This window comes from Protopterus annectens, chromosome 2.part1, assembly GCF_019279795.1.
Source record: "Protopterus annectens isolate FY-2018-M chromosome 2.part1, PAN1.0, whole genome shotgun sequence".
In the NCBI taxonomy this organism is placed as follows: Eukaryota; Metazoa; Chordata; order Ceratodontiformes; family Protopteridae; genus Protopterus; species Protopterus annectens.
The window spans coordinates 1,720,546,310-1,720,567,700 of record NC_056729.1 but is presented as its reverse complement, the minus strand read 5'-3'; the positions used below and the strand labels follow the sequence as shown (position 1 = coordinate 1,720,567,700).

General features: G+C 44.3%; 1 protein-coding gene across 5 annotated transcripts in view; it reads left to right on the top strand.

Moving 5' to 3' along the window:
* Positions 1-21,391, top strand: part of ECE1 (endothelin converting enzyme 1) — a 4,237,764-nt gene that overhangs the window by 2,658,223 nt on the left and 1,558,150 nt on the right. For all 5 annotated transcript variants that reach the window (XM_044063171.1, XM_044063172.1, XM_044063170.1 and 2 more), the window contains one exon: positions 7,913-8,055. In XM_044063171.1, the coding sequence (XP_043919106.1) occupies positions 7,913-8,055 (143 nt within the window). The remainder of the gene's footprint in view (positions 1-7,912; positions 8,056-21,391) is intronic.

Here is a 21,391-nt window from a genome sequence, read left to right as displayed (position 1 = left end):
ACTGCTAAAATTCCTACCCTTTCTGATAGAGATTCCAAGGAGCTGGATAGATGGGGTAAGAAGGTTTACACTTCTGCAACCCTGGCAATCAGGGCTTTAAACTGTCAATTTCATATGCTAAAATATCAGCAGCATATCATGGGACTGCTTAAACAGAAAATGATGTTGATTTCTGACTGTGTGGAAAATAAAGATTTACAGAATTTATTGCATTCAGCTGAACAAGTTGGAAAACATACTTTGCAATGTGGTTTTGATTCTTTGGAGGCCTCTTGTAGGGCTGCTGTAACTGGGTCTGTGCTAAGAAGGCATGCTTGGCTCAAAGAGCAAAATCTGCCTGATCATGTTAAAGTAAAATTGTTACATGCTTCTTTATAACAGGACTGTCTCTTTGGTAATAAGGCTGAAGAAGTTCTAATAAAGATGGAAGATAAAGCTAAATCTATGCAAACTGTGAAAGATTTCTTACAAGTACAACCTCCAAGATTTAGTAGACACTGGCCTACTAAGAACTGGTCCTTTCCAGTTCCTTAGAGCCACTCAAGTCAAACCCAGACATTCCAAAGGCACCAGGTTTCAGTCCCAAGGGATGTTCTGAACAAAACAATGGGGTGCCTCCTCTTCCAGATATGGAAACAAGACACCTCCCTATGGTAAGCAGTCTCAATGACTTCCCTTTACACTTAGCAAGCACTTACCCTTTAGCTGCCCCTTTGGGGGGAAAACTGGCTCTTCATGCAAAAAACTGGCAACTTATAGCCCAGGACAAATAGGTTTTAAATATAGTATCCCAGGGATACAGATTTCATTTCCACACGTTGCCAATTCCAAATGGATGGCCAGACCTGCCCCCAAATCAGTGGGCAGAAGCCCAGAAACAAGTACTTTCCCCCATGAGCATGGGGCTATTCAGCTAGTACCAGAAGAGGAAAAGGGACAATGTTTCTATTCAAGACTTTTCCTTGTACCCAGAAAAGACAAATCTTGGCGTCCAATTCTGGACTTCTCTACTGTAAACACCTTTCTGGACATTCCAAAATTCAAGATGCTGACTCTTCACCAGTTACTTCCTATGCTAGGCAACTCTAGATTTAAAAGAGGCTTAGATGCATATCCCAATCAGGGAATCTTGCAGAAGATACCTCCGCTTCAAAGCAGGCTTCTTGCATTACCAGTTCGCTGCACTGCCCTTTGGCTTATCTACTGCGGCCAGGGTCTTTACAAAGTGCTTGGCTCCAGTAATTGCATTTTGCAGGCAAAGAAATATTCAGATATATCCATACCTGGACAATTGTCTAATTCAGGCAGAAAACAAGGACATTCTTCTAAAACATCTGGCGTTTGTAAAAAGTGTTCTAACTTGTCTAGGGTACACTAAAAACGAAAATAAATCATAACTGGTACCCTCTCAAAAAATTACATTCCTGGGTGCAAGCTTGAATACAACTGCCCAGATGTCTTTCCTTACACCAGAGAAGCCAATTCATTTGGTGACTTACTTCAAACAGGTGGCCACAAAAACCCTGCTTTCTGCAAGGCGAATACTGCAAGCCTTGGGGTTCATGGCCTCCTGCATTCTTCTAATTCCATATGCAAGGCTGCATCTGAGGAAACTTCAGTGGTACTTAAGTCTATGGATTCAGCATTGTCATAGCCTGGAAACAATGATTCCTATCATAACTTGCCTGCGCCTAGAGTTCCTATGGTGGGCAGAGGCCTGCCACCAGAACAAGGGACTGCCATTCACACCACTCCCTGCTGCCCAAACCCTTTCTACAGACTCATCAGACTATGCATGGGGTGCTCATCTGGCAGGGAAGTGCATTCAGGGAAAATGGAGCCCAAATCAAATGCACCTTCACATAAATCAAAAAGAAATGCTAGCTGTACAGAATGCACTGACAGCCTTCAAGGACTACCTTCATCCAGGACAATTACTGATAAAGATGGACAACACCACAGTTATGTGGTACATAAACAAGCAGGGGGTACGCACTCCTACCCCCCTGCAGACTAGCCATGGCATTGTGGAACACTGCCTTGACCTATCAAGTGCAACTACAAGCTCATTTCCTGCCAGGAAAGCTAAACACTCTGGCAGACAATCTAAACAGAAATCTCATGGACCCACACGAATGGAAACTGGAACCACGGATTTTCAACATGTAAATGGGGGAGCCCCAGACATAGATCTTTTTGCCTCACCCCAGAACTATCAGCCGGACAAATTCTGCACAAGAACTCATCACAAAAAAGCCTGGAAAGTGGATGCTCTGTCCTTCCACTGGAAAAATCTATCGGTCTATGCCTTTCCCCTTCTGCGTCAGCTCTCCAAAGTTCTGCTAAAAGCCAAACAGGGCAAACCAAGAATGATTTTGATTGCTCCAAACTGGCCTCGCTAACACTGATACCCACTCCTGCGCAGTGTGTCACACCTTCCACTGTGGCACCTGCCTCAGACACCTTACTTACTGTTTCAGCAGAACAACTAAACTCTGCACACACAGCTCCAAACTTTGAATCTTGCAGCATGGCTAATTACCTAAATTCACCCTTAGCATCCCTCAGCAAACCTGTGATGGATGTCATTTTGGAGGCAAGAAGACCTAGTACTAGAAAATCTTATGCTGACAATTGGAAAAGATTCTGTGCCTGGAATCCATCTCAAGGGGATAATCACAGCAGTGCCCAACATTTCTCAGATTTTACAATACTTAATTGAGATGCTTCCCAAGGGCCTGTCCTTTTCTTCCATAAAAATCCATGCCTCAGCCATTTCAGCTTATTACAACACAGAACCCCCCTCTTCTCTCATCCACTGCTAAAGCAGTATCTTTGAGGGGCCAAAAACTTAAGACCATCCAGGAGAGCTCCAACCTCTGCCTGGGACCTTAATTTTGTATTGGAGAAACTCACTCTCCCGCCTTTTAAGCCAGCTGCAACTGCAGACTTAAATTTTCTCTCCTGGAAAATTACTTTCCTTTTAGCAGTCACTTTAGCAAGAAGGATTTCCGAATTACAGGCTCTTATGGCAGTGGAGCCTTTTATCATTTTTCATGCAGACAGGGTATCTCTAAGAACCAACCCATCCTTCATGCCTAAGGTGGTATCCAGTGTGGCTCTTAATCAGACAATTCCTTTGCCAACTTTCTTTCTCAATCCACAGAACAAGGGGGAGCGGATTCTGCATTCATTGGATGTACACAGGCAACGTAGATTTTAATTAGACAGAACTAAATCTCAGAGAAAATCTGAACTGCTGGTAGCATTTTCTGCAGGGGCAGAGGGAAAGGCTATTTCAAAGCAAACCATTTCCAAATGGATAAGCCATTGTATTTGTTTCTGCTATAAGCACCATGGAAAAACTATCCCCCAGGGGATCAGATCCCATTCCACCAGGGCTGCATCATTCAACAGCCTTTCTCAGAGGTGTTCCTACCAGGGACATTCTAGAAGCTGCTACCTGGAGCTCAGTTCATACTTTCACCAAATATTACCATTTACCACTTTTCTCTAAATTCAGAGCTGGCTTTGCCACTGCTGTCCTGCAGGGCCTTATAGCTGGTCCTAATGCTATATAATTCCCTCCACCTAACCATAGCTTTGGGAATCTACCCAAATGTAATGACTGCAACAGTGAAACACGAAGAACATAGTACAGTTGTGTGTACACTTACCATAAATGTTGATGTTCGAGTGTAATTGTTGCAGTCCTGGTTACCCTCCCTCTTGCCCCCTATTTTTCTCTGGCTTTAACTTTACTTTCTTTTACTATGCTTAAAAGCCCTTTTGGTGTGTTTGCTTTTGGGATTGGAGGTATATTTTTTTGTTTTTAATTTTATTTGCTCCCCATTTGGGGGGCATCTGGGGCAAGAAAAACTGATGTAATGGCGTCGGCTGCATGTTTTATACACCTGACGTCATGGGTGAAGGGACAGCAACCGACACAGGACCCAAGACTTTGTTAATCAGGCCGACTGATGGAAAACTGCCAGCAGAGTACCCAAATGTAATGACTGCAACAGTGAATACACTCTAACATCTACATTTATGGTAAGTGTACACAACTGTACTTTTCTGCATTTCAGATAATTTAACAAACTCTATGTTAGGGTTAGAAGGTAGCAAGGGATTATGGGAAGAGGAGGAGCTTGAGTTCTGGATCTGTCTGAGAAGTTGCCAGCTTGGATCCAAGGTTATAAGTACTTCCAGTAATGCTTTCTTTACAAGTACGTACCATATTATCCTTGCAAAATGATTCTTCCAGGAAAGTTTACAACAGTAAGTGGAAAAGGTTCTCCCTTTGGGCATTTTAAAATGATGACCATTTTTCTGCCTTGATTTTGGCTGTCCTTGAATGTTTGACTGTGCCTTTTAAAGAAGGAGTTAGTTTTCTGTGATTAAACTGCAGTTAGTTTCATAAGTGTTTACTAGGCTAATTACCCAGGGGCGTTTTTTAGCCTAGCCATGCATCCAAAGTCTCTTACATGTTCCGATACTCTTGATAAGTGTAAGCAGGGGCTTAGGAAGTGAGCCATTTACACTCAGGGGCTTGGGAGATAAACTGTTTACAGGTTGCCTGTGTCCATTAGAGACACAGGTGCCAAACCAGGGATGAAGTTCCTGTTCCCCATCTAGTTGTCCAAGGTGTACTTGATTTGGGTTAGGGAGGAACTCTGCTTCACATGCATGGGGAGCCTGTTCCAGAGGTGAGTTAGTCTCTGGAATGCACACCTGTCTCTCCAGAAGGTCCTATTTCTATCACAGCCAAGATTGAAGTTTTTAGAACAGGTCATTCTGGTGCTGTTTGTTTTGTGGATATGCAGGAGGCTCATCAGAGAGGGGTATGACAATGCCCTGTATGCCAGGCATAGATCTCCCCTCAACAGTCTGAGACAGAATACAGGGATATGGCCTTGAGGTGGCCTGCATAGGACATTTTACTTGTGGACTGTATTCTTTTAGTGAAGAACCGCTGTGGACATTCCAGTTGTTGGCTGTACCTTACCAAAGAGGAGTTCAGAAATCAGTGCCATTTCTCCCCGGGCCTCCGCTGAAAATGGACATGTGTCCAGTTGGACTTTCCCGGTCAACAAATGTAAAATAAAAATAAAAAAATAAAATAATAAAATTTCCAGTTTTCATGCAGGCGACAGAAATTATTCTTTGGCTTCTTTCAAATGATGTCAAGCATTTCTAAAAGGCATTTTGCTACTTAGACCACCAGTAAAGGATCCTTTACCTCCCTGGGATGTGAATTTCACGCTACAAGGCATACCTCAAAAACACTTTGAACCTTCTGCAAAAAATGACCTAAAATTTCTTTCATGGATAACCGTCTTAATAGCTATTACTTTGGCAAGAAGGATTTCTGAATTCCTGGCTCTCTCATCAAGACTCCCTGCATTATTTTCCATAAAGATAGGGTTACTTTGTAAACAAACCCTTCTTTTTTTAATAACCAAAAGTAGCTTCTAAATCAAACATTAACCAATTCATTCATTTACCAGTTTTCTTTCCAGATTTTGCAAATAAAGGAGAATACCTGCTGTACTCGTAGATGTGTACAGACAGTTGTGTTTTTATCTATACAGGACAAAGCAAATTAGAAAGTCAGATCAGCTATTTGTTTCCTTTTCACAAAAAAACTGGGTTATCCATCTTCTAAAGTTGGTCTAGCTAAATGGATCACTGATTTGAATTTCTTGAATCTAGTCTCAACAAGGCATTTCCCCACCTAAATCACCTAAAGGCCACTTAACTAGAGCCATGGCTACTTCTGCCTTTTGGTCAAGAACATCTATTGATTATGATTGTGCAGTGGTCACATTGTACAATGCACATGCCTTTGTTACTCATTACAAATTGCAGCTTGTATCCAGAAGTAGAGCTGACTTTGGCTAAGTGGTACTCCGGAATATCCTTCCATGAGGGTCACCCAAAAATCAGCGTAGCTGGGGACTCTGTCCCATTTGTTAAGGAAGAATGAAAAGGACAACATCAGATTTAAAAGTTATGTACTCACCATAACTAGGCGTCTATGTTGTCCATTTTCATTCTTCCTCAACTTCCCTCCCATCCATCCCCCATCCTTACATTTTTTGGAGGAACCTGTTGGATTTTTTTTTTTGGAATTTATAGTTCAGGGTTTAAGCTCTGTTCTCTAAGCTAAACCTTCTCTGTCTAGTTATAGGGACTTGATGAAAACAAACTCAATCTGAGGTACTAAGGATGCACAAGGGCATTGTGGGTAGAGGGTGGAGCTCAAGAGTTGGATCCAAAGTCTAGAGCATGCATCCTAGTTAGATCCAAGGATCGGATCCAAACCCTATTTGTTTAAGAATGACAATGGACAACAGAGATGCCTACAATATGGTGAGTGCATAACTTCTAATTTTCAAACCTTTATCCTTAACTACAGCAGAATTGTACACCCCATTCCAATTATTGGCTAAGTGAAAAATATTTAGTTTATCTAGGTGAAGCTTTTTTGATTTCATCGAGAAAGAAGCAGCAGGCTGCTGTCTCCCTCCCCTTTACATTCATACCCCCAAAAGAATAATTGGTTTGTTTACCAGAATAGAACACTGGTCAAACAATGACCCAATTGCAGGCTCAGCCCAGGTTGCATCACAGTGTAACAGAATTATGTGCAATATACAAATAGCAGTGGTTTTTGTCCGTAAAAGCATAGAAAATCTGGCACTATATGTACATAAGGTTTAACAAAGTAGATGTATGTTCATAGGTTCTAAGGCGAGTACTGGGCTAGCTACAATTAAAGGCCATTTTAAGCCTAGCCAGTTCCTCCTCAAAGTTGAGAATTAAACCCTCTGTTCTCTATTACGCATTCGAAGACACTGTTCTTTGAACCTGTAATAGTTGAACTGTAAACATCGAAAACACATAACCGCGAATGGCCAAGTAAGCAAATTTTTTCCTAGGGAAAAAATTCAGTTGGCCGTTGTCACGGTTTGCCCTGTTCCCCAACGTTGAGCGATCTAGGAGCTGGTATATTTAGTTGGGGAGTGTGTGGGGGGGGGGGTGGAGCCCTTTACTTGATTAGGATTGGGAAGTGTGTTGCGTTGGTTTACAGCCTTGCAAATTCACGGACGTGGCCATTTGTGGTTGTGTTTTCGTTGTTTTAGGTTCGACTATTGCGCATTCGAATAACAGCGTCTTTGATAGCGTGATATAGACCCAAACCCTTTACAGTGTGTCTGTGAAGTAAGCACCTTAACCATTACGCCAAACCTCAACATAAGTGGAATAGCAAAGGGATAATAAAGTTAAAGTTGGGAGATGTGGGTGGTGGTAGCTATGTCAGGAATGGTAATAAAGACCAGTAAGATGAAACTGGGTCTATAATAATGTGTTATAGTGGGTTTAGAGCAGTAATGGGGTGGAAAGATGAATCTCTGTTTAGAGTTAAGGGAATGTGACCGCGTTGGGGAGGAAGTCAGTACAGTCAGCACCTGAGTAAATGTTAAAACACCTACCAGCCTTATGGGAGACTGATGGTTGGTGTATTCATTGTGTATGTAATCTATTTCTTGTAGCAATATAGTTGGGCCCTTTCCAGGTACAAGACTGTCTAAAGCAGAACAGTCATGCAGTTTGGAGCCCATGAATGCTTGTTTTATTACTGATAACTCTTGGAAAAAAAGTGAAACATACTCCGCAAAGAAATGACAAAAGCCACAACTTCCCATCCCTTCCCATCCCTTCCCTTCCATTTCTCATAGCATTTCAGCCTTGTGTAACTCCTTATAAGTAAGACAGCTGTGTCAAATTTGTCTTCATGTAATGAGATGTCTGGCAAACTTTTTTTTTTTTTCTTTGCTTTATAACATTTTTATAGTCCCAGGTTAGTTTTGTAATGTGACATTCATTTATTTTTCTTTGTCTCTAGGTGTTGGTACCAGTTGTTGATTGGATGCCTTTGCTCTTGTACGTTTTTTCTCCTATCAATCTGAATGACTCTGAACCTGTGGTGGTTTATGCCAAAAAGTATCTTCAACAAGTTTCTGACCTTATAAATTCCACTGACAAGAGGTGAGTACCTTCAACGAGGATGTGCTTAGCAGTATCAGTTTATCTGATGTTGTCCTTTTCAATTTTCCTCACTTGATGGGTCTCAAATCTGATGTCAAATCCGACTCAACCGCTTGTTCCATACCTTGTTCCAAGCAGCAGAGAGCAAAAGAGTGACTTTTTCCTGATTTAAGTATTTTTTTCTGGCTTTTTGATTATTTACTGCTTAGCGACTGCATTTTTGCCTGTTTATACAGCTCTGCATTCTATTTAAACTGTTTTTGTGTTGATTAACTGTTTTGCACTTTTAAAAAAAGTTATTTGTTGCTTAATTTTACCTGTAGGCTAACACACTCAAGTGCGCTAGCCGTTTAAAAGCATTTATAGCATTTACTGTCTGTTTTTCCTCTGTTTTCTTCAAAAAAAAAAAAATCGTGTTTTCCCGCCTTACTGAACTAGAATAGTCCAGTCTTCAGAGTTTGCTGATCTCTGGGCTTTGGCTTGGTTCCTGTGCTATTCCATATCCTTATTTGGATAAAGGGAAACTTCTTTGTTCACCAGTGGGAGTGGGGAGCACTGAGCAGCCTATTTGTCCCTAGAGCAGTGGTTCCAGCCAGAAACTTGTAGTCTATTGGCCATTTTGGGTCAATTCCTAGCTCTTTTCAACCCCCTGCTATAAAGCCCCCTTTAGCGGAGTTGCCCATAGAGCACCATCAGGCAGCGCCGGTTAAACTATTTCTGGCTCCGTAAAGTCTGCTCTTCAATTTTTCCCTTAGAACTTCTGTACTTGCAATCTAAACAGTCTATTCTCTATCTCAAAAGCTCAGCACTTGCTCCTAAAGCATTTTTATATAGGTAAAGTACTTGTATACTAAACAAAGTACTACATTAGCCTAGAATCCCCTTGAGTACCCATTTCCCTATAGGTCCCTTCTGACTCAGTTACACAGCAAACTTTTTCACTTTTTCTAGCATGTCGAAGGGTCAGTTGCTAGCGTCCTCTCCTGTTCAGCTGGTGAATCTGGGCATCTTGAGGCAATGTTACAATTGACTCATGTACACAGACAACCCACTCCTTCTCCCACAAAACACAAATACATGTGAGAGATGCAACTATATAGCCAAACTGGAGGCTGAGCTCTCTCAACTCAGGACTGGCAAGACCAGACAGGAGGAGAAGGAAACCATGCACACCACAAACCCAGTTTCACATAGAACTATCACAACTGCAAAGCAAACAGATAAACACACAAAGACATATTCGGAGGCACTGATCAAAAATCTACCAAAACTACAGAGGCCTCCAAAGCAGACACCCAAACAACTGCCACCTCAAGACATAAGACATGCAACACATACTTCTCAGTCAGTGTGCTAAACAGTCACAGCCCTTAAGGCCAAACACAATGCCAGACACACTTGTTATAGGTGACTCCATAGTCAGACACACTGACGTCCCACTCACCAAACTGAACAAGGAAAAGATCACAGTAAGCTGCCTGTCGGGCGCTAGAATCCGCCACATAACACAAGCACTCAGGTCACTCCACAGCAAGTACAAGTATGACTCAGTCATTGTCCATGCTGGTGTGAACGACCTGAGACGTACCTCCCTGGACTACATGAAAAGAGACATAGAGGAGCTCTCAGATTATGTAGCCCAGGCCGGTATGACCCTGACCCTGAGCAGTATCCTACCGTCACCAAGAATGATGCCACAATACAGAGACAAAATGATCAGCTTTAATAATTGGCTTAATTACTGGTGTCATTCTAAGGGGATCCAATGTCTGTCTGCCTGGGATGACATGCTTGACAAGCCATGCTGCTTCCAAGGGACGGCTTGCACCTGTCACCCCTGGGCTTCCGGATATTGGCAAAGGCTCTTGCCACCCCCATAGTGCCTTTTTTAGGCAAGGCTCAAATGATAAACCTACCGCCCTAGAAAACAAAAATGGAGAAAAACTAAGGGTAATACTGCTCAATGCCAGAAGTCTAAACCTCAAGATGCACGCCCTCGAAGCCCTCCTCAGTATGGAGAACATCGATGTCTGTGCTGTGACTGAAACCTGGTTCAAGGCTCCTGAGAGCACCCCAGCACTATCAGGTTATACCTCATATCATGCGTTCCGGCCCGAACCACAAAAGGAGGGGGAGTATCCATATTCATAAAGGATACCCACACCTCCAGGTTAGTGGCAACGCACGAAGCATCGGAGACCATCCAGGTGCAATTAACCATAGGTAAAACTGCCCTACAGTTTGTAACATGCTACAGACCACCTTCTCAAACTCAGGAAACCCACACAGCCTTCCTGAAGACACTGGAGAGTATGAATGTCTCTCCAAACACCATCATATTGGGTGACTTCAACTACCCAAACATAGACTGGGAACATTACTCAAGCCCCAACACCCTAGCCCAAAGGTTCCTTGAGTTCATAAACTCAAATGCTATGGAACAACTAGTCACCATTCCCACAAGAGGAGAAGATGTACTAGACCTGATCATCACAAACATGGGGACAAAATGCTCCACACCGGAAGTATATCCCTCATTGGTGAGATCAGACCATAAATTAATCTCACTGGAGATCCACATCCCGCCCCCACCCCCAGCAAAAAAGACCACAGTGAAGAACTTCTCAAAAGCAAACTTCACACTTCTTAAGACTGGAGTGGTATCCTTCAAGGCCCCCGAGCCAGTGGAAACCACAACCCACGCTGCCGAAACCCTTACAAATGCCGTCTACGAGCACCTCCAGGAATGTATGGATCAAGCAATCCCTAATAAAATCAAGACCCTTTCCACCAAAGGCAGGCGCCCGGTCTGGCGGACTCCAGCCATAAACAAACTCTACAACAAGAGGAGAAAGCTACTACATGACAGAGCAAAATCCCTAAATGGGAAGGCATCTCTGATCAATACTAGCAAAAAACTACGATCACTCATAAAATCATCCAAGGCCAACTTTGAGAGAAAAATCGCTAATGACACAAAAGACAATCATAAAGCCTTCTTTAGCTATGTTAGAAACCTGGGTGGAAACTCCCAGATATACTCAGAATTAGTCCAAAATGATAAAAAAATCACTGAACCCACAGACATTGCCAACATACTGGCAGACAGGTTCAGTGCAAATTTCTCCCCTCCCTCCCCCCCAAAAGGAGAAATATCTATCCCACCAGAGTCTAGCCTCCCAAACATCTCAGATGCCCAGGTGAGAGCTGCTCTCTCTAAAGCAAAAACACAGCATCAATGGGACCGGACGGTATCCCCGGCTGTGTGCTACACGAACTCAATGAGGAACTAAACCCACACATAAGGCTGCTGTTTAATCTTAGCCTTACTACAGGATACGTACCCAAAGAATGGCGTACGGCAACTGTGGTCCCACTCCACAAAGGCGGTGCTTCTACGGACCCTGGAAATTACCGCCCCATAAGCTTGACGAGCCTTGTCTGCAAAGCTATGGAGAGGATCATAATGGAACTCATAAATAAAGACATTGGGGACCTACAAACACTGGATCCTACCCAATTTGGCTTTGTCAAGGGCAGATCCTGCCTCTTGAACTTGGTCGACTTTCGAAACAGTCACTAAGGCCATTGATGAGGGTAAGGCAGTTCACACAGCCTACCTTGACCTAGCAAAGCGTTGACACAATACCCCACTCGGGCATCATAGAAAAGCTCACCAGCTTAGATGTAAACCCATATGTCACAAGATGGGTTGCAAACTGGCTCAAGGACAGAACACACAGGGTTAGAGTTGCTGGTGCCATGTCAGACTCTAAGCCGGTCACGGCGGTGTCCCACAGGGCTCAGTCCTGGGCCCCTCTTGTTCGGCATTTATTTTTCTGAAGTGCAGGCAAACATAGGGGATTGTGGCTGACAAAATTTGCAGATGACTGCAAACTGGGCACCATAATTGACACTCCATCAGACACAGACATCCTCCAGAAAGGTCTCATAGAAATGGATAACTGGTGCCAGAGCCATGGCCTTAAGCTAAATGCCAAAAAATGTATAGTCATACCCTTTGGGAAAAACAAGGTAACCCCTAATTACCACATAGGTGGTAATCCATTAAACACGGAAGAAGTTATCAGGGACCTGGGGACCCAAGTTGACAGCAACCTCACTTTTGACACTCACATTGCCAAAGTGGTTAGGAAGACCTTCTACATTGCCCACCTGATCATGAAGGGATTCACATCCAGATCAGGAGAGGTCATTGTACCCCTGTACTCTTCACTTATCAGACCAATGATTGAGTACAACGCCCCATTCGGAATGTACCTTACCCGACACCTGCAGCAGTTGGAAAGACCCCAAAAGTTCCTCACCAAAAGGATAAAGGGGCTCAAACATATGTCATACGATGCCCGATTGAAGAAACTCCAGCTCTATTCAGTCGCATACCGTCTGCTCAGAGGTGATCTGTGCCTGACATACAAGGCCATGTCCAACCCGGAATTAATGGACATGCTCCACCGCAAAAAAACAAATCCACCAGAGCCACGAGAGCAAGAGACTTAAACCTCAACACGGATATAAATAGGACGTGCTGGAGGGACAGATTCATCACCCAGAGACTCCCTACACTATGGAACAGAATCCCAGTCCATGTGAGGCAGAGCCCCTCACTGACTCTGTTCAAGAGAAATCTTGACGAGTGGATGGGAGATCGTAGGTTTACCCCGGGAATCATCTCTGTATCACTGCTGGATAGAGGCACAGCAAACTAATGGGTATAGTATTCTCATCCTAAGGGGTGGTGAAAGCCACACACACTCTGGCTAGGCTTTTAAATGCCCTAGGGCAGATAGCCTAGTATGAACCTATGAACCTAGGCTCAGAGTATCAAGTTCCTTCCTCTTCCCATAATGCATCACACCTTCACAAACTCCTCAGATCTCGTTTGCTGTGCTTTGCACACAGACGTGGTTCCAGTCTCAGGATTGCTAATAGTTTGCGAAGTCCTCAAGAACTCTCAAAGAATTTCTGCTTAAATATTTAGTTTTATATTTATATCGTATTTAGTTGTTTCTATTTTTCCTCACCTTCCTATACATCTCGAGAGGCATTGAGGACCTTGAGTTCTCTTCTGTTTTTTTGTGCAGTTGGCACTTTTACTGTTTAAAAAAAAAAAAAAATCCATCTAGTATATTAGAGTTACTCTCTAGAGTTTGTTGTATGTCTTGTGGTGTTTCTTCTGTTAGTTTGTAGCGATGGCTGATAAACCTATGGGTTCCAACCTATGCACTTCTTATGGGAATAAGATCCCAAATTCACATGCCCACAAGAATGTGTATTGCTTTGGACCAGGGCATTTAAACACCATCCGGTGTGTGCACCCTTTAACCTTCAGGCCTTGGACAACCACCGAAACAAATTGATTTTGAAAGGCCTTTTACCTCTATCTTCTGCCTCAGGGGCTCAAACCCTCTCAAAGCATGCCGGCTGAAAAAGATCCCTTTCTTCCTCTTCAAGGGACTCTTCAGAGCCAAGTCAACAAAGATCCATGCCCTTGGATTTGACTGGCCTAGATCTGAATGAGACTAGAAAAGCGTTGGATCCTAAAGAATCTTCAGATCCTTCGGCTGTGGATCCTAGTGCCAAAACTCCTTCTTTGGATACTACTACTTCATCTCCAAGTGGATCAAAGGCTATCTCGGATCCTAGGGCCTTGGATCAGGAACCAATCCTAGTTTCCGGTTCTCCTACTCCAGGGACAACTTCTTTGAACCCGAAACCCTCAGATTCTATTATAAGGAGCCAGTCTCACCAGCCCTTCCAGTAAGTCTTTCACATGCCAACTAAACCCAGGCATCCACCTCCTAGTCTTGCTGAGACTGATATGGACAGGATGGTGTGGAAGTTCCTCGGGGTACAGATCTTGATGGGAGTTCTGCCATCTGAATCCCATTTAGGATCTGTGGATGCGCCATATCCTACTTTGCAGACTCCTTTTTCGACCCATCCCTCGATTTCAGAAATCCAAGACCCTGGTTTCCCGAGAGAGTCGAGGTCTTTTCATAGGAAACTCCCTTCCTCAACTCCAACTATGTCCCTGACCAGCCCTGCTCCCTTCCTTTTGAATCAGAATGGGTCCTGAGTCCAGGGGGTTACTTTTGGCTCCAACTTTGTTGGATCTTTTGCTTTTCCCTTGGAGCTTCAGTCCTTGACAGATCAGGGCTGGGTCTGTCAGGTGCTTCGGATCCATGGCTGGCTCTGCAGTTTCTGCTTTAAGTTCAGCTCCAAGGGAGAGGGTCTCCTTTGGTCCATCAGCCTTCCGTGTTGCAGAAAGGGCTTTCTCCAGGATTATAGAAATGTCTCCTCACCCTCAGGGTCTGCTTCACCCTTCATCGGATTTGAGCAATGAGCCCATTACGCCTGCCATAGGTCAGTCTGCCCCGAGGAGCCTCCAGACCACTTCCCTCAGGGAGTTACCCTCTTCTGATACCTTTCCGGAACACACCACAGAAAAGGTCCCTTTGAAGAAGTGTAAAAGGAGGCACATAGACTCTCCTATGGAGTCTCTCACAAAGGACACCGACTTTTATGAGGGAGAAGCTAACGATGTCGCCTTTGGAGACATCCTGGAATTCCTTGGGCAGAAAGGTGGCTGGTCACCTCAACCTCTTCCTCCTGAGAAACTGGTGTTTCTGGAGGCTTTCGGGGTGGGCCCATGTACATACTGGTTATCTCATCTGGCAGATGCCCTGATAGATGTAGTTTCCTGCCAGGCCTGAAATGAACCAGACATGGTTGAGCCTATCCCCACAAACCCAGGTAAATTTCTCAGCCCACCTTCCGATCATCCACACTGGAGCAAAGGTATTCCAAGAGGTGCTGTTGCAGTAGCCATAAAGGAGCTAGACGAACAAAGTTCCACTGTCCATCTGCCAAACAAGGAGTCTCAGGTGATGGACAAACATGGAAAGTACATTTACGCCTCAGTTACTTTTGCTCTGAGGTAGTTAAACTGTTTGGTGTACTTCACCCGTTTGCAGAGAGAGCTGGTCAAGGAGCTAACAGTCTCTCTTGCAGAGACCATGTCAGAGAAGGATGGCTACTCTCTTCTCCCTTTTAAATTCTTCAATGAGGTTGATTTTGCACATAGCAGAAGGCACCTCACAATCAGCTGGCACAGGCATAGCCATTAGGCGACAGTTCTGGATGTGGCTTTGTGACTTCAGGAAGCCCTTCAAGGTGTCATTTATTAATGCCTCCTTTGACAGTTCCTCTTTGTTTGGACCATCTGTAAAAGACACACCAACCCGCAGTGAGCAAGAAGAGAAGACCTTATCTGCCATGGAGATCAATATTTCTACCCCTCAAAGGACCTTCTCAAGGAATCAGCGAGGAGGGAAAAAAACTTGGTTCAGAAAGTCTCAAGGATCATTCCAGGACACCCGCAAGGAAAACTTTTCTAGAGGCAGGGGGGGGGGTTAATGGCAGATGCCATCTTTGGGGCAGAAGGAGTCTGCAAAATCAGGGTTTCAGGGAGCCCTTTCCTGACACATCCTGTCAGCGCTCCTGAAACACTGCCCAACTCTTCTACTCTGGAGGCAGTCTGGGGTCATCTATCCTTACACCTAGATACCTGGACAAGCATACACAGCTCCTGGGTGCTAAACATTATATCCAGAGGCTATTACATTCCGTTTTCCTTTCATCCTCCAGGTCCCAGGAGGAAACTCCTTGACATACCACTCAGTCAGAGGAAGTATACTATTCAAGAAGTCCAAAAACTTGTAAGAAGTCTTCCAAGAAGTGACGACCAAACAGAGGATTGGAACTTTTTGCTTCTTTTTAGTGCCAAAAAAAACAGGGGACTCGAGACCTATAGTAGACCTCAACAGTCTGAATCAGTTCATCAAGAAGTAAATGTTCCAAATGGTTATGGTCCAGTCCGTTCTGCTATTTCTGTGTAAGGATGAATGGATGTGCTTATTGGATCTTCAGGATCCATACAATCATGTCAAAATAGACAGATGCTCCACAAGGCACCTGTGCTTTTTGCTACCAGTTCAGAGCACTGCCTTTTGGATTCTCTAGAGCCCTCTGGGTGTTTACCATATGTTTGGCAGTGGTAGCGGCTCACCCGAGGCTAAAAGGATTCCAGGTGTTTTTCTATCCAGATGATTGGCTCCTCACTGCACCAGCTGCTTCAATCCAGAAACTATTGAAAATATCTTCAAACTTCTGGGCATCACAATAAATTTGGCAAAATCAAAACTGATTCCTCTGCAGAACCTAGAATTCATAGGGACACAGTTGAACACAATTACACAAGTGGCTTCCTTACAGAGACATCATATAATGTCTCTAAGACAACGGGTGCAGGACTTTCGATATGTTTTTTCCGCCAGCAAATTAAATCTTTGGGCTCTGTGTTCAGTGGCAGCTGCCATCATTCTACTCTCATTAGTGAGGTTCTTTGAGAGTACTTCAATGGACAGTAGCAGTTAAGTGGTCCATTCTCTACCAAACACTCAGTTCCCATAAGACTGTCTTCAATCTGCAGGAATTGTCTGCAGTGGTGGATGCAATCAGACAACCTGGTTCTCGGGGGACACTTTTTTTTCCCCATCCTGCTAGCCAGTGACCACGGATGTTTGCCAGTGTGGGTGGAGGGGGCATTACTGAGGATGGTCCAAGGCATATAGTCGTCCTTAGAGACCAATCTGTTTCTCCATGTCCTAGAAATGAGAGCAATCCTCCTAACATTTCAAACCTTCCAGGGCATTCTCCCTCTTGGGACGATTGCTGCTTATACAGACAACACGTCAGTAGTCTGGTATGTCAACAAACAAGGAGGAGCCCGTTTGTTCCCATTGTGCAGGGAGGCCATAAGAGTTTGGGAATGGGTGATATCTTCAGACTGCTTTCTAGTTGCAACACACATTCCAGGGAAAACCAGCGTCCTAGCAGACAGACTCAGCAAATCAGTTCTGACTCCTCGAGTCATTCCTCAGTTAGTAGCAAACAAGATTTTTGGCTGTTGGGGCCAACCTTGTTGCGACTTCTCTGCCACTCCCCAGAAATTGAAGTGCAGCAAGTATTTTGCTCTGATTCCCGTGAAGGAGTAGTCACCGAGGGATGGTTTGGTCCACGATTGGGCGCCAGATCTCCTTTATGCTTACCCTCCTTTTCCTCTGTTCCCGAAACTCCTACAGTAAGCCAACAGGTTGAAGAACTCAGTAATCCTCATCTCCCCTTTCTGGCCTCATCGGGTATGGTTCTGCTTTCTTTGGTCTCATCTGAAATATCTGCCTTGGATACTAGATCCAGGACAGGATCTCGTATCCCGTCTGTCAAACATCCATAATGACCTGAGAAATACCTCCCTGGACTACATGAAAAGAGATATGGAGGACCTCTCGAATTATGTAGCCCAGGCGGGTATGACCCTAGCCCTTAGCAGCACCCTACCATCACCCAGAATGATACCACAGTACAAGCAGAAAATGATTGATTTCAACAATTGGCTGAGTTTTTGTTTTCATTCTAAGGGGATCCAGTACCTGCCTGGGATGACATGATTGACAGACCTTGATGCTTTGCCAGAGATGGCCTGCATCTGTCACCCCTGGGCTTTCGGATACTGGCCAAGGCTCTTGCCACCCCTATAATGCCTTTTTTAGGCGGTGTTCCAAAGACCAAATTACCACTGTAACAGCTACAAACAAATGCAATATGAGGGTCATGCTGCTCACTGCTAGAAGTCTAAATCTCAAAATGCACTCGCTTGAAGCACTCCTTAAAATGGGGAACATCAACATTTGTGCTGTAACATAGACCTGGTTCAAGGCAGTTGACAGCACCCCTACACTACCAGGCTAGAACTCATTCCACACCTTTCGGCCCCAGAACTTGGACCGAAGCTCCAAAGGCGGTGGTGTTTCCATATTCGTAAAGGATGTGCACACCTCCAGACTGGTAGCCCAACGTAATGCATCAGAGATACTTCAGATGCAGCTAACAATTGGGTAAGACAGCAATTCAGGTTGTAGCCTGCTATAGGTCCCCACCATGTCCCAAGACTCTCATTCCACATTTCTAAGCACCCTCGAGAATATTGGGGTCCAACCTAACACTCATACTGGGCGACTTCAACTACCCCTCCATTAACTGGGAAAACTACTCCTGTACCAATACACTTGCCCAACGTTTCCTGGAATTCAATAATTCCAGTGCCCTGAACCATCTCGTTCCTATTCCCCACAAGAAGAGTAACATCCTTGACCTGGTCATTGCTAACATGGGTGACCGTTGCTTTACACCAATAGTCAACTCCTTCCTGGTTAGATCTGACCACAAACTAATCACCTTGGAAATCCACATCCTCCCACCCCCCACCCCCTGCAAATGTAACCACCATGAAAAACTTCTCCAAAGCTAACTTTGGGCTCCTAAAACAGAGGTGGCTAACTTCACGGCACCCATGCAAATGGAGAATAGTTGTATGACCGCCAAATCATACACCAATGCACTGTATGAACACGTATACAAGTGCATGGATCTTGCCATACCCAATAGAACCAAGACGCTCTCCTCCAAAAAAAAGGAAGCCAATCTGGTGGCCCCCTGCCATAAACTCTACAACAGGAGGAGGAAACTGATGTGGAATAAGGTGAAGTCCCAAGACTGGAAAAATTTCCTTATCAGCCTCAACAAAAAGCTGAGATCCCTTAAGTCCTCTAAAGCTAGCTATGAAAAGAGAATTACAGCAGATAGCAAAGACAACTACAAGGCCTTCTATAGTTATGTAAAGAATCTCTACGGCAATACCCAGATTTGCTCTCAGCTGCTGCACAATGGTGCCTCTTATACCAAGCCAACAGATATTGCCAATATACTGGCCGACAGATTGTGTCAACTTTACCCTCCGCCCCCCCCCCCCCCAAAAGGCCAATCACAATACCAGTAGATTGCCAGGCACCCAGTATTACTGCTGTACAGGTTAAAACAGCACTGTCCAAGGACAAGAATACAGCTTCTGTGGGACCTGACAATATCCCTGGCTGTGTTCTACATGAACCACAGAGTGAACTGGCACCTCACCTGTGTGCCCTGTTCAATCACAGTCTCTCCTCAAGCTTTGTCCCTACCGAATGGTGCACTGCAACAGTCTTCCCTCTCCACAAAGGAGGAGCGACTACACATCCTGGGAACTATCGCCCTATTATCCTGATGAGTCTGATATGCAAAGCTGTGGAACGCATCATCATGGACCTAATAAACAAGGATATAGAGAATCTCCAAACTCTGGATCCCACACGGTTTGGTTTTGTAAAGGGTAGATCATGCTTGCTCAACTTGGTCGACTTCTTTGAGTCAGTCATCAGAGCTGTGGGTGATGGTAAGGTGGTTTATACAGCCTACGTTGATTTGGCTAAGGCTTTTGATACCATTCCCCACTCAGGAATCCTAGAAAAACTTACTAAGCTAGTCATCAGCCCCTATATCACTAAGTGGGTTGCAAACTGGCTCACGGACAGAACCCACAGTGTGAAAGCAGCTGACTCCAAGTCAGACTGTCGACCAGTCATGAGTGGAGTCCCACAGGGTTCGGTCCTGGGTCCTCTCCTGTTTGGTATCTACTTCTCTGAAGGCCAGGCCAACACGAAGGGACTTTGGCTGACAAAGTTCGCAGATGATTGCAAGTTGGGAGCTATTAATAACTCTCCAAGTGATGTTGACATCCTTCAGAAAGGCCTCACTGAGACCAGTTACTGGTGTCAGAACCATGACCTTAAGCTCAATGCCAAAAAATGCATCATCATCCCCTTTGGGAAAACCTGGTTCCCTTGAATTACAACATCGATGGTAGTCCACTGAACACAGAAGGCATTAAATCTGGGAATACAGGTTGAAAGCAACCTCTCTTTTGACCACCACATTGCCACTGTGGTCAGAAAGTCCTATGTGGCACATCTCATTACTAACTGTTTTGTATCCAGGAAGAAAGAGGTCATTGTCTCCTCCTACTCTTCCTTCATTAGGCCAGTCATAGAGTACAAGGCCCCATTTGACATGTACCTCACTAGACACCTGCAACAACTGGAGAGGCCGCAAAAGTACCTCATAGAGGATCCTAGACTTAAACACTTGTCCTCTATGGACAGACTCAAAAAAACTCCAGCTATTCTCTGTCTTGTATCGCCTACTTAGGGGCGATCTCTGTTTGACTTACAAAGCCATGTCTGACCCTGCTCTGTTAGAAATGCTACATCTAAAGAAATCCCAATCCCTCAGCACCACACTCTCCAGAGACCTCAATCTCATTACCACAATCAACAGAACATGCTGGAGGGACAGGTTCATAACCCAAAGAATGCCCATGCTATGGAATAGACTTTCCATATGTCTCAAACAGAGCACCTCACTGTCCCTCTTCAAGAGAGATCTTGATGAATGGATGGGAAATAGAAAATTCACCACGGGGATTGCTCCAGTGGCTGTACTCGACAGAGGCACTGGGAACTAAGGTCGGGTGGCTCGATGCCTGTGCAATCCTATGGTCTAGGCTTGTAAAGGCTCCAGGGCCATTAGCCTAGTACATACCTATGAACCATTCTGCACACCCTAAGGTTGACACTATGATTTCTCCACTTCCAGTAGTTATATGGAAGTCCAGGCTTGCCCTTTTGGTCCATGGTATAATCCTGGCGTATCAGAGGGTCCTGCCAAAAAGGCCTACAACAGTAAGTGGAAGAGATTTTCCATTTGGTTTTGAGACTCCAAAGAGAATATCAACTCTTTCTTAGCTCCCACTTCTATTCTTGTTTTTCTTGGTAAACCTTTTCAAGAAGGAGCCAGTTTCTCTACTACTAAGCTTCAGCTGGTTGCCATATCCAATTTTCTAGCTGGAAAGGGATCTTCCTCTTTTTTTTTTCTTCCAGGTTATACAAGGCTTTCTTGAAGGGGATTTTTCTTTGGCCCCCAATTAAAGAACCTTCTCCTCCTTGGGATCTCACATTAGTGCTGCAAGAACTTATCCAGAAGCCCTTTGAACCGGTGGATAGCTGTGACATGAAATTTTTGTCCTGGAAAACAATTTTTGTAGTATCAATTACTTCTGCTAAGAGAGTGTCGGAGCTTCAAGCCTCGTCAGTGAAACCTCCCTTACATTTTTTTTCATAAATACAGGGTTTCATCAAAGACAAATCCCTCCTTTATGCATAAGGTAGCCAATGAGTCCAACATTAACCAATCAGTTTAGTTACCTGTCTTTTTCCACAATTTTTAAATGAAGGATAATTTATTTTGGACTTTCTAGATGCTCACAGGCAATTACGTTTGTTTTCACAGGACAAAAAAGTGTAGGAAATCTGATTGGCTA